This window comes from Coffea arabica, chromosome 11e (genome assembly GCF_036785885.1).
Source record: "Coffea arabica cultivar ET-39 chromosome 11e, Coffea Arabica ET-39 HiFi, whole genome shotgun sequence".
Classification (NCBI taxonomy): domain Eukaryota; kingdom Viridiplantae; phylum Streptophyta; class Magnoliopsida; order Gentianales; family Rubiaceae; genus Coffea; species Coffea arabica.
Window position 1 is genome coordinate 12,383,786 of NC_092331.1, and position 11,811 is coordinate 12,395,596.

General features: G+C 37.3%; 1 protein-coding gene across 10 annotated transcripts in view; it reads left to right on the forward strand.

Moving 5' to 3' along the window:
• Positions 1-11,319, forward strand: part of LOC113717847 (uncharacterized) — a 29,676-nt gene extending 18,357 nt beyond the window's left edge. For 5 of the 10 annotated variants that reach the window (XR_011825477.1, XR_003454521.2, XR_003454519.2 and 2 more), the window contains one exon: positions 3,320-3,525. Coding sequence is in view for 2 of the 10 variants with exons in the window: in XM_072072791.1 (XP_071928892.1) it covers positions 2,582-2,658; positions 3,320-3,356 (114 nt within the window). In the remaining 8 variants the exon portion in view is untranslated. Of the gene's footprint in view, positions 1-2,581; positions 2,659-3,319; positions 3,526-10,141; positions 10,219-10,879 lie in introns of those variants that run through there. The other 5 variants (XR_003454513.2, XM_072072792.1, XR_003454512.2 and 2 more) reach the window with 3 other exon arrangements.
• The last annotated feature ends 492 nt before the right edge of the window (positions 11,320-11,811 follow it).

The following is an 11,811-nucleotide window of genomic DNA, read 5'->3' on the forward strand; positions in this document are numbered from 1 at the left end:
ACGAGCTTATTTAATTATTTATTTGGCCAATGGCCCCAAATATTATTTTCTATCCTTATTAGACCTAAATACATGGAATTATAGCTTCATTATATTTTTAAAGTGTCTCGTTTCAAAAATTATTTTCTTGGAAGCTTGTTTAGCGAAAAAATGAAAACGCGTTAGGAAATTTTATCCGATTGAGATTACCATAGGCTTGGAATATTCAAGACTTGTACAATGGTCCTAAAATAGGTAATTTTAGATTTAAGTACTTAAGTGATAGTTAATAGTATTATCGTTATAAGAATTTCTCGGAGGTTTCGCGTAATAGCGCTAAAATTGACGGTACGCGTTTTCACACGCGCGACTTTATTTGAGGGACTTTAGACCCTTATTTCGAGATAATTAAGAGTGAATAATATTTATATGAACATAAGTACATTAGAGGTTTAGTGCACTAGTGAACCAAACGCGAGAGAAATCGAGCCAGAAACGCACCAAACGAGCCCTAATGAGGGTTGACTTTGGAGTGAATTTTCACCACTCATTTTAATCTTCCCTTGGAAGCTAGAATTGATCATATTTCACTCTCTCTTCTCTCCCAAAGTGCCGACCAGCCCACCTCTCTCTCTCACTCCATTATTTCAAAATTTTCTTCACCAAATCAACCACAAAACTTCAATCAATCTTCATCAAACTTGAAGACCATCTAGCAAACTACTTGGAGGTTGGATCTAGCTAACTAAAGGGCTGCAATTCACGGTTTCTTGGAGCCTCTTGAGGACCGAAAATTTCTGATCTAAAGCACTAAGGAGGTATAACATCATCCTACACCTTAAACTTGGATTATGATGGTAGAAATACATCTTTAAGCTATTGCATGTGTATGGATGGCTTGATATTGTTGGAAAATTTGAAAGTGGGCTCTATGAATTCCCACACTTGGGTTGTTGCTGATTAGAGGTTTAATGTTGGATTTAATGGTAGTTTAGTGGTTAAAATGATGGATTTATGGAGTATTATTGTTGGAAACTCAAAGTTGAGGTCATGACAAGAAATTTCCGAAACTGCCCCTGTTTTGTTCGGCCATGATAAGGCCAATTTTTGGTGATTTATTGGCGTGAACCTGATGTTTATATGTTATGTTAGATGTGTAAAAATTTTCATTGGAAAACATTAACGTTTAGATGGGCAAATGAATTTATTCGTGAACTAGGCAAGCTGGAAAACTATTTTCGGATAACCCTGTCCAGCGGTAGCATTTTGATCATAACTTTGTCCTCCGACGTTAAAATTGAGTGCCGTCAGTGGCATTCGAAACTAGACATCCATACCTTTCCAACGGTATAAAATACGTATTCTGATTCCATGTGTAGGAGCCGAACCATTCGTTTTAAGATAGCTATCCTGTCTCTCGGATCTGCTGGAATGATTTGTCGAGGCAGCAACTTGAGGCTCAATTCGAGCTGGTTGCTTGCCAAATTTCAGAATGTTTCCTTCTGTGAACTTCTAACCCTATGAATGTATTTTCCAACGCCATAAACCATGCTCAATTCCGAGTTAGGTCGACTGAGTTGTGATCAAAACAAGAACACTGCTCTGTTTTGGAAAAACCTACTTTTGGACAGATTTGGAATAAGACTTGTTGTGGTCTTATTAAATGAAATTCATGGTGTTAAACACCTACCAAATGCACCCTGAATGTTCCTTAGACTTTTCTTTCACATATGAACCATGATTGAAGGATTTTCTTAGCCAAACGATTGGATTTGGAAAGAAAAGGATTAAAGGCAGATTGCCTTAAGAATTTTTCCGAACTTTAGTTGGTTCGTTGACTACCTTCCCGAAGGTATTTTTCTGTGAAACTTGATAGAGAGATACTCTTTATATAAGAGTAAAATACTGCCAATTTTGGTACCAATCCAAGTTCGTTTCGATACCTAATTAAAGTTTTAGTGTTGGAGGTTCAAATCTGGAAATTCTTCTCCAGTCTTGAATTTTCCCCAACTTTGAACTACCGTATCTCGGTACTCGAAACTCCGATTCTTGATCCGCTTGCTTTGCTATAAACCTCACTTGCAACTCTAATTGAGTTACAGATTTCAGAGGCCGGTTCGCAACGTGTGAATCGTACCAAATTTTGAAAGTTGGTAAAAATCCAACTTAATTCTGCCTTGTAAACCGAGTCTGTACCTTCAAGCTCATTTTTGAGCACTTTCCACTTCGATTCATGGAAAAGTGTCTTCTAGGAACTTATAGTACTTTCTAAGAGGTTTCTAACGGTATAAAGTTTTCCAATTCTCGACTTGTGCCGAGTGAGTTACGATTTTTCAAAGATTCATAATAAAACTGAAAATTTTCAATTTCAAGGAAATAGAGTTTTTCAAGAACTCTTTATTCTTTTGATATTATCTAAACGTTTTATCCCCGATTTCCTAGATAAAGACTTAAATACTTTTGAACGTTATCAAACCCCACTCGAACCTCGATTTACGAGTAATTGAGATTCATTTTCACGGAATTCACTCGATTAATGCTAGTGAACGAATTATTCCTTGATATTTGGGATATGAATGATAATTCACTATTATTTGCTCAGGCGCACACGAGGATCTTCAAGAGGATTCCCCGGTGGACGCTTGAACTTCCCTTGACCTTACTTACACCTAATACTTGGTGAGTGTCAGGTGTATGTAAACTTGTTACATGTTTAATTGTTATTAATGATTGAAAATATTGAAAGTGGAGTCGAGTGTGTACTTTATCATACTCGTTCTCATTAGAAATGAAATTTTAATGATTGAAATGCATTGAATGAATGAAATGTATTGGTATGCTAGCTGCATACGTCGTTGGAGTGAATCTCCTCGACACACAAGTGCTTGGGGACGCCCAAATCTCATTGGCCGACCTTGGACTCGAGCCGGCATGGGCTTGGTCGGGAACTTTGGCGAGCCATGGGATGTATAAGCTTGACTTAATGAGAGGTCTTGTTTGGCATACTCGAGTAGTATCGCCACAAACAAATGACAAGCGGGCCCGATACAGGGGTATGTAAGGTGAAAGGGGACAGGTTAAGTGGAGTTCTACGGACTAAACCTACCCGATTGACGGAGTGTCAATTCGTGGAGGTTATTGAATGCGCAAGTGGAATATAGCTTCTGAGAGCTCCAGTATCCTTGAATTGTTTCTGGTTATATTTCCATTAAATTGTTAATTACTAAAATGCGATTACTTGACTTGTATATTGAGATTGTTATTTGAGTAAGGTGCTTGCATGTGTGTTCTTGGCCTCACGAGCGTTTTGCTCACCCTGTAGATTTGTTTTCCTTATCAGGACTGGACCCGGAGACGAATTGGAGAAACCCTCCTGATATACTTTTGTTTAGGGTTTCTATCATCATTATGGCTACGCCTCTTGGCTTTGGGTTGTACTTTTGTATTTGGAATGTAGTACTTGGGCATGAGATGAATTTGGGTTTAAAGTTGTATTTTGAACACCCGATGTACGGGTTGGATAATGGATGACCATGTTTACTTGAACGCTTCCGCATCACTGTATTTATGTTTTTGTACTTGTGACTATTAGATTAGTTATAAGGTTGAATGTTTTTGCCTGAGTCCTGGCGAGAGTTGGGCAGGCGTCTCGCAGATACCCTTTGGTTCGCCTTAGGGAGAAGTGGGGGCGTCACAGTTGGTATCAGAGCCTAGGCTTTAGATCTCTGTAGTATATCCTAGGCTTGAAGTTTAGGATGCCGGATTGTGGAACTGATTGGGAAGTTAAGGTGACCACTTGTGGGGATGAAAATTGGAACCTAGGTTTGAACTTATGGACAGTTGGGAGTCTCGATCTTGTAAGAGATATGTGAGATAGTACGAGATGATCAAATCCAGTTTGTTTAAGATTCTTGGACCCATTTAAGCTTTTAATTTTAATTGTAAGTTATGGAAGGTAACGGTGGTAATGAACCGTCTCAGGGACACGTTATGGAGGCCATTGTTGAGAAGGGCTTAAGGGAGCTCGCTGGAGATATAACTCATTTCGCCAAACTAGAATTCTATGTGACTACTAGAGGACTTGCTTATACCCAAATAATGTGATATTAGCGATAACCGATAATCGAAGGAGATTATTCAAGGAAACTAGGGTAGTTCAAGAGGATAAACGAGGACCGAGGGCAATTGTCGATGCTCAGACTATTAGAATTTTGAAGTGGAAACTGTGGTACTTGAGGAGCGAGGAAAAGATAAAGACTCCTAGTAAGCAGCTTTAAAAAGCTAAGAACTGACTTGCTAGGGTAGTACACGAAATTAAAGACCGGATGGATAAGTCAATGACTGGGTGTGTTACCTTGGTTGAACAAGTGGAGAATGACAAGATACTTGATAAGGGACATGAGATTAAAACTCCTAGTGCTGGAAATGAAAATGATCCTATGGAGATAGTGAAGACTTTTGGCTCCGCCAATCACTAAACTAGTGATTTAAATTATTTTAATAGTTTTTGCCAAAGATAGACAGGGTGGCACTCGCTTGAAGGCCATTGCATTTTGTGTTTTGTTTCACTATGTTTCCTACCTTTTGAGGCAATTAAATATTACACATGACATACTTGACTTTACTGCTTTATGATTTCAAACCCATGATTGAGATGTACACATTTGCGATTATTTTGGTGTCCCCCTTTTATTCTTGTATTTGTTCGGCGTGATAAAGGTGTCACTTTTCAAACTCTGGTTATGTGCACTCACTTCATATCATGCCTTTAAACATGTTAAATTTATGAGTGACTAAAGAAGTGAAATGGATCGAGAGCGTGGGGGGTTAAGCAACCTCAAGCTCAAGGGGATGATTATTGATTGACTGCTGGATTGAACCGAAATCCTAGAAATAAAGGAAACAATCATGTAACTACTGCTATTGACCATACGATTGATGCTCCAGCACGGTTGGTTGAGTATCGAAACTCTAGACCGATAAGCCAACCTAAGGATCAAGAGAGATGTGAAAATAGAATGATTCTTGAAGTTTGCTCCATCTGAATTTCGTGGAGAGTCTAATTTTGAAATAGAAGAATTGATTTGAAGGGATGAAATAGGGCACTATTGGAAACTAGAGGTTAGGGTTTCTTCTCGAGCAACTTTATGAGTGAGTATGCAAGAATAATATGACTAGTTCTATTATGAATGACTACTCATTTTGATCCTTTGATCTGCCTAGCAAGTTAGTATTTGACTAGAGCCAACTGATAAGATGACAACTTTGGAAAAAAAATGCATAAGAAAATAGATAATTCTCAGGATGAGGTAGAATTTCAAAGGAAATTTCCAAACTGGTCAAGTTGTGATTTCTCATGTAACTTGAGATTACTGTGGTAAGATTAATTACTCTGAGGCCGAGTATTGGAGGAAACAAGGAGAATGTCTGAAGTGCGGTATTACCGAGTATAAGTTTTTGAATTGCCCAAAGTTTCGAAAGAGAAAGTACTTAGCAATCGGCTAGGTCCGCTACAAAGCAATCAAGTACCAGATGGGAATGATTAGTACCCATGGCTATGAAGGGATCCTAGTAGTGAAAATTCTACGAGTAAGAATGATTTCGACTCCACCCGAGGGATATAATCTATAGTTTCACTCTAGTCTAGATTAATACCTTTGGAGGTTATGAACTTTAAAAAAAAAAAAAAAAGAAGGAAAAGTCTTTTGTTATTTTGTATCTTGGCAACTTGACACATTTTGGTATAATCTTATTGTTTTCTTTTTCCCTTTTTGAAATGATTTGATAAATCTATCCCAACTTGATGCAACTACTACGAATTTCTATGACCTATGGAGAGGTACCTTGATTCTAATTGATTTCATGGCTTATATGTGTAGTTACACTTTGCCCTACACCTTTGGATTAATAATAAGATATGAATGATAATAGACATGATCAAGATTGTACTTGAGAAGGTAAGCAAACTTGAGATCTTGGAGATGACCAAGGATCGTGACCAAATCGAGAACTTGATGTTGAAGTTGGGATCCAATGTTTGATTGTCACTTTGATATATTAAGGTTGTGAGACTTGGGTTAGAGAAAGGAAACGTCTAATAGATTTAGTGAGCCTAATGATTGAGGGATCGAATATCATATTTTAAATGGAAACTTGAGGCTATATATATAGATTATCGAGACTTGAACGATATAACCATTAAGAACAAATACTCCAGTGTTTTACATAGCTTAAGATTTTGGTCGATGGCAAGGAGCCGTGATATTATTCAAGTTGGATTTAAAGTAGAGCTATTACCAATTGGGAATCCTAGGAATTGATGTGACTAGGATCACTTCTAATTCAAGATTTGGACACTTTGAACTTCAATTACGCTAGTTGGGTTGATCAATGCACTAGCAGCAATTATGACCTGAATGCATCGGGGTTTTAAATCATAATTGGATTAATCTGTGGTGGCATTTATTGATGATATATCGGTATACTCTAAGGTTTGGAAAATCATGAAAGACACTTGATGATAGTTTTACGAACCTCGAGAAAGCACCGACTTCCATTAAGTTCAATGAATGTGAGTTTGATTGAAAGAAATAGCCTTTCAAGGTCATACGATATCTAAGAAAGGAATTGTTATTGACTCAGCTATAATGGAAGTTGTTTAAGAGGAAATGACTAGAGAATCCTACTTAGAGTTGAAGTTCTTCGAGGTGGTCGAATATTACCTTTGGTTTGATTAAGGACCTTTCTAGACTTGGCAAGTTATCTAGAATTCCAAATATGAAGAAGAATTTTAAAGGTGAGAAATGTTTAACCAATGTACTTGTGTTAGTTTACCAAACGGAGGAGGTGGTGTTGTAATTTATCCAGGTATTCCACAGGATGAGTTAGAATGTATACCAACGATACATGATGAGGTGATTGTGTATATCTCTTGAAAGTTATAACATCACAAGAGAAAGTAGCTAACTCATGATTTGGAGTTAGTGGTTATGAATTTGTATTAAGGAGGTGAAGACATTTTCTATATGAGGTAGACATGAAGCCGATTAAGTTGCCATATGACTTGGAAGTTAGAGTGCCTATTAGAAAGAAATCAAGGTTTGATTGCTAGTTGGATGAATCGAGATTGTGAAGAATGGGTTGGAGAATATAAGTTTGTGATTCGTCTGGTAGACTAAACCATTTATTGTCCCAGGTGTGAATTTCGAGTACGAAATTCCTTTTAAGGAGGGGAGGATGTGAGGACTCGAAAATTTTCTTATTTTTATAGAATATTACCGGGTTATTTAAATAATTATTCACTCATTTTCTCCGAATTATTTATTTCGACCATTTTAAATCCATTTAGATGGAACAACGTCTCTTTTATGTTTTTAAAGCGTTTTGTTGGAAAATTTACTTTTCAAAAATTCGTTTAGTTTGGAACAACGAGTGCACGCCTTTCGAGGCAATACTTGAATCGGGTGTGTATTAATATTGGAGAATTAAGAATGTTTAATAGTATATTAAGAAAAGTTAATTGAGAAATTAATACTCGACTCATGTAAGAATTCACAAATTTACCTATTTTAAACTCCAGTTACGAGCTTATTTAATTATTTATTTGGCCAATGGCCCCGAATATTATTTTCTATCCTTATTAGACCTAAATACATGGAATTATAGTTTCATTATATTTTTAAAGTGTCTTGTTTCAAAAATTATTTTCTTGGAAGCTTGTTTAGCGAAAAAATGAAAACGCGTTAGGAAATTTTATCCGATTGAGATTACAATAGGCTTGGAATATTCAAGACTTGTACAATGGTCCTAAAATAGGTAATTTTAGATTTAAGTACTTAAGTGATAGTTAATAGTATTATCGTTATAAGAATTTCTCGGAGGTTTCGCGTAATAGCGCTAAAATTGACGGTACGCGTTTTCACACGCGCGGCTTTATTTGAGGGACTTTAGACCCTTATTTCGAGACAATTAAGAGTGAATAATATTTATATGAACATAAGTACATTAGAGGTTTAGTGCACTAGTGAACCAAACGCGAGAGAAATCGAGCCATAAACGCACCAAACGAGCCCTAATGAGGGTTGACTTTGGAGTGAATTTTCACCACTCATTTTAATCTTCCCTTGGAAGCTAGAATTGATCATATTTCACTCTCTCTTCTCTCCCAAAGTGCCGACCAGCCCACCCCTCTCTCTCACTCCATTATTTCAAAATTTTCTTCACCAAATCAACCACAAAATTTCAATCAATCTTCACCAAACTTGAAGACCATCTAGCAAACTACTTGGAGGTTGGATCTAGCTAACTAAAGGGCTGCAATTCACGGTTTCTTGGAGCCTCTTGAGGACCGAAAATTTCTGATCTAAAGCACTAAGGAGGTATAACATCATCCTACACCTTAAACTTGGATTATGATGGTAGAAATACATCTTTAAGCTATTGCATGTGTATGGATGACTTGATATTGTTGGAAAATTTGAAAGTGGGCTCTATGAATTCCCACACTTGGGTTGTTGCTGATTAGAGGTTTAATGTTGGATTTAATGGTAGTTTAGTGGTTAAAATGATGGATTTATGGAGTATTATTGTTGGAAACTCAAAGTTGAGGTCATGACAATAAATTTCCGAAACTGCCCCTGTTTTGTTCGGCCATGATAAGGCCAATTTTTGGTGATTTATTGGCGTGAACCTGATGTTTATATGTTATGTTAGATGTGTAAAAATTTTCATTGGAAAACATTAACGTTTAGATGGGCAAATGAATTTATTCGTGAACTAGGCAAGCTGGAAAACTATTTTCGGATAACCCTGTCCAGCGGTAGTATTTTGATCATAACTTTGTCCTCCGACGTTAAAATTGAGTGCCGTCGGTGGCATTCGAAACTAGACATCCATACCTTTCTAACGGTATAAAATGCGTATTCTGATTCCATGTGTAGGAGCCGAACCATTCGTTTTAAGATAGCTGTCCTGTCTCTCAGATCTGCTGGAATGATTTGTCGAGGCAGCAACTTGAGGCTCAATTCGAGCTGGTTGCTTGCCAAATTTCAGAATGTTTCCTTCTGTGAACTTCTAACCCTATGAATGTATTTTCCAACGTCATAAACCATGCTCAATTCCGAGTTAGGTCGACTGAGTTGTGATCAAAACAAGAACACTGCTCTGTTTTGGAAAAACCTACTTTTGGACAGATTTGGAATAAGACTTGTTGTGGTCTTATTAAATGAAATTCATGGTGTTAAACACCTACCAAATGCACCCTGAATGTTCCTTAGACTTTTCTTTCACATATGAACCATGATTGAAGGATTTTCTTAGCCAAACGATTGGATTTGGAAAGAAAAGGATTAAAGGCAGATTGCCTTAAGAATTTTTCCGAACTTTAGTTGGTTCGTTGACTACCTTCCCGAAGGTATTTTTCTGTGAAACTTGATAGAGAGATACTCTTTATATAAGAGTAAAATACTGTCAATTTTGGTACCAATCCAAGTTCGTTTCGATACCTAATTAAATTTTTAGTGTTGGAGGTTCAAATCTGGAAATTCTTCTCCAGTCTTGAATTTTTCCCAACTTTGAGCTACCGTATCTCGGTACTCGAAAATCCGATTCTTGATCCGCTTGCTTTGCTATAAACCTCACTTGCAACTCTAATTGAGTTACAGATTTCAGAGGCCGGTTCGCAACGTGTGAATCGTACCAAATTTTCAAAGTTGGTAAAAATCCAACTTAATTCTGCCTTGTAAACCGAGTCTGTACCTTCAATCTCATTTTTGAGCACTTTCCACTTCGATTCATGGAAAAGTGTCTTCTGGGAACTTATAGTACTTTCTAAGAGGTTTGCAACGGTATAAAGTTTTCCAATTCTCGACTTGTGCCGAGTGAGTTACGATTTTTCAGAGATTCATAATAAAACTGAAAATTTTCAATTTCAATGAAATAGAGTTTTTCAAGAACTCTTTATTCTTTTGATATTATCTAAACGTTTTATCCCCGATTTCCTAAATAAAGACTTAAATACTTTTGAACGTTATCAAACCCCACTCGAACCTCGATTTACGAGTAATTGAGGTTCATTTTCACGGAATTCACTCAATTAATGCTAGTGAACGAATTATTCCTCGATATTTGGGATATGAATGATAATTCACTATTATTTGCTCAGGCGCACACGAGGACCTTCAAGAGGATTCCCCGGTGGACGCTTGAACTTCCCTTGACCTTACTTACACCTAATACTTGGTGAGTGTCAGGTGTATGTAAACTTGTTACATGTTTAATTGTTATTAATGATTGAAAATCTTGAAAGTGGAGTCGAGTGTGTACTTTACCATACTCGTTCTCATTAGAAATGAAATTTTAATGATTGAAATGCATTGAATGAATGAAATGTATTGGTATGCTAGCTGCATACGTCGTTGGAGTGAATCTCCTCGACACACAAGTGCTTGGGGACGCCCAAATCTCATTGGCTGACCTTGGACTCGAGCCGGCATGGGCTTGGTCGGGAACCTTGGCGAGCCATGGGATGTATAAGCTTGACTTAATGAGAGGTCTTGCTTGGCATACTCGAGTAGTATCGCCACAAACAAATGACAGGCGGGCCCGATACAGGGGTATGTAAGGTGAAAGGGGACAGGTTAAGTGGAGTTCTACGGACTAAACCTACCCGATTGACGGAGTGTCAATTCGTGGAGGTTATTGAATGCGCAAGTGGAATATAGCTCCTGAGAGCTCCAGTATCCTTGAATTGTTTCTGGTTATATTTCCATTAAATTGTTAATTACTAAAATGCGATTACTTGACTTGTATATTGAGATTGTTATTTGAGTAAGGTGCTTGCATGTGTGTTCTTGGCCTCACGAGCGTTTTGCTCACCCAGTAGATTTGTTTTCCTTATCAGGACTGGACCCGGAGACGAATTGGAGAAACCCTCCTGATGTACTTTTGTTTAGGGTTTCTATCATCATTATGGCTACGCCTCTTGGCTTTGGGTTGTACTTTTGTATTTGGAATGTAGTACTTGGGTATGAGATGAATTTGGGTTTAAAGTTGTATTTTGAACACCCGATGTACGGGTTGGATAATAGATGACCATGTTTACTTGAACGCTTCCGCATCACTGTATTTATGTTTTTGTACTTGTGACTATTAGATTAGTTATAAGCTTGAATGTTTTTGCGTGAGTCCTGGTGAGAGTTGGGCAGGCGTCCCGCAGATACCCTTTGGTTCGCCTTAGGGAGAAGTGGGGGCGTCACATGAAGAACTGGCCATTTGTGATACTGTATGAGACAGTCTTCCTTGTAACTCCCCTATTTCAGAAATTTGTGAAATTTTGTATCACTTTGTGATCCAGATATTTTACACATTTCTTTGAGCTGCCCTGTCAGAGAATGAGTTTTTAAAAAAAAAATTTATTTTCTTCTTCTAGATTTCTAGATTTAGGATTTAAACTTCTAATTGCTTCTTCCATAACCTTACAATGTCTACAAAATTGAATGCTATGAGTATTATCATATGCTACTGAATCAGAATAACTTCTACCACTATTGCTACTACTAGGGGCTTCTGTACAAGATTGCACTGGCACCCTCATGCTATCCATACTAGCTTTGCTATCTACATGAAAACTAATGCCAATATTTTTTCTAGCAAAATCCAAGGCTTCATGGATGCTATGAAAAGCTTTCCACAAAGGATTTTGAAAATCTTCAATTTGTTCTAATATTGAAATCCATTTGGAGTAAATTCCAGGTGTTTTACCCCGAACTACTGCATAATATGAAAAACTTTGTTTTGGTAGATTACTCAAATAAAATGCTAAACTATTTAAAT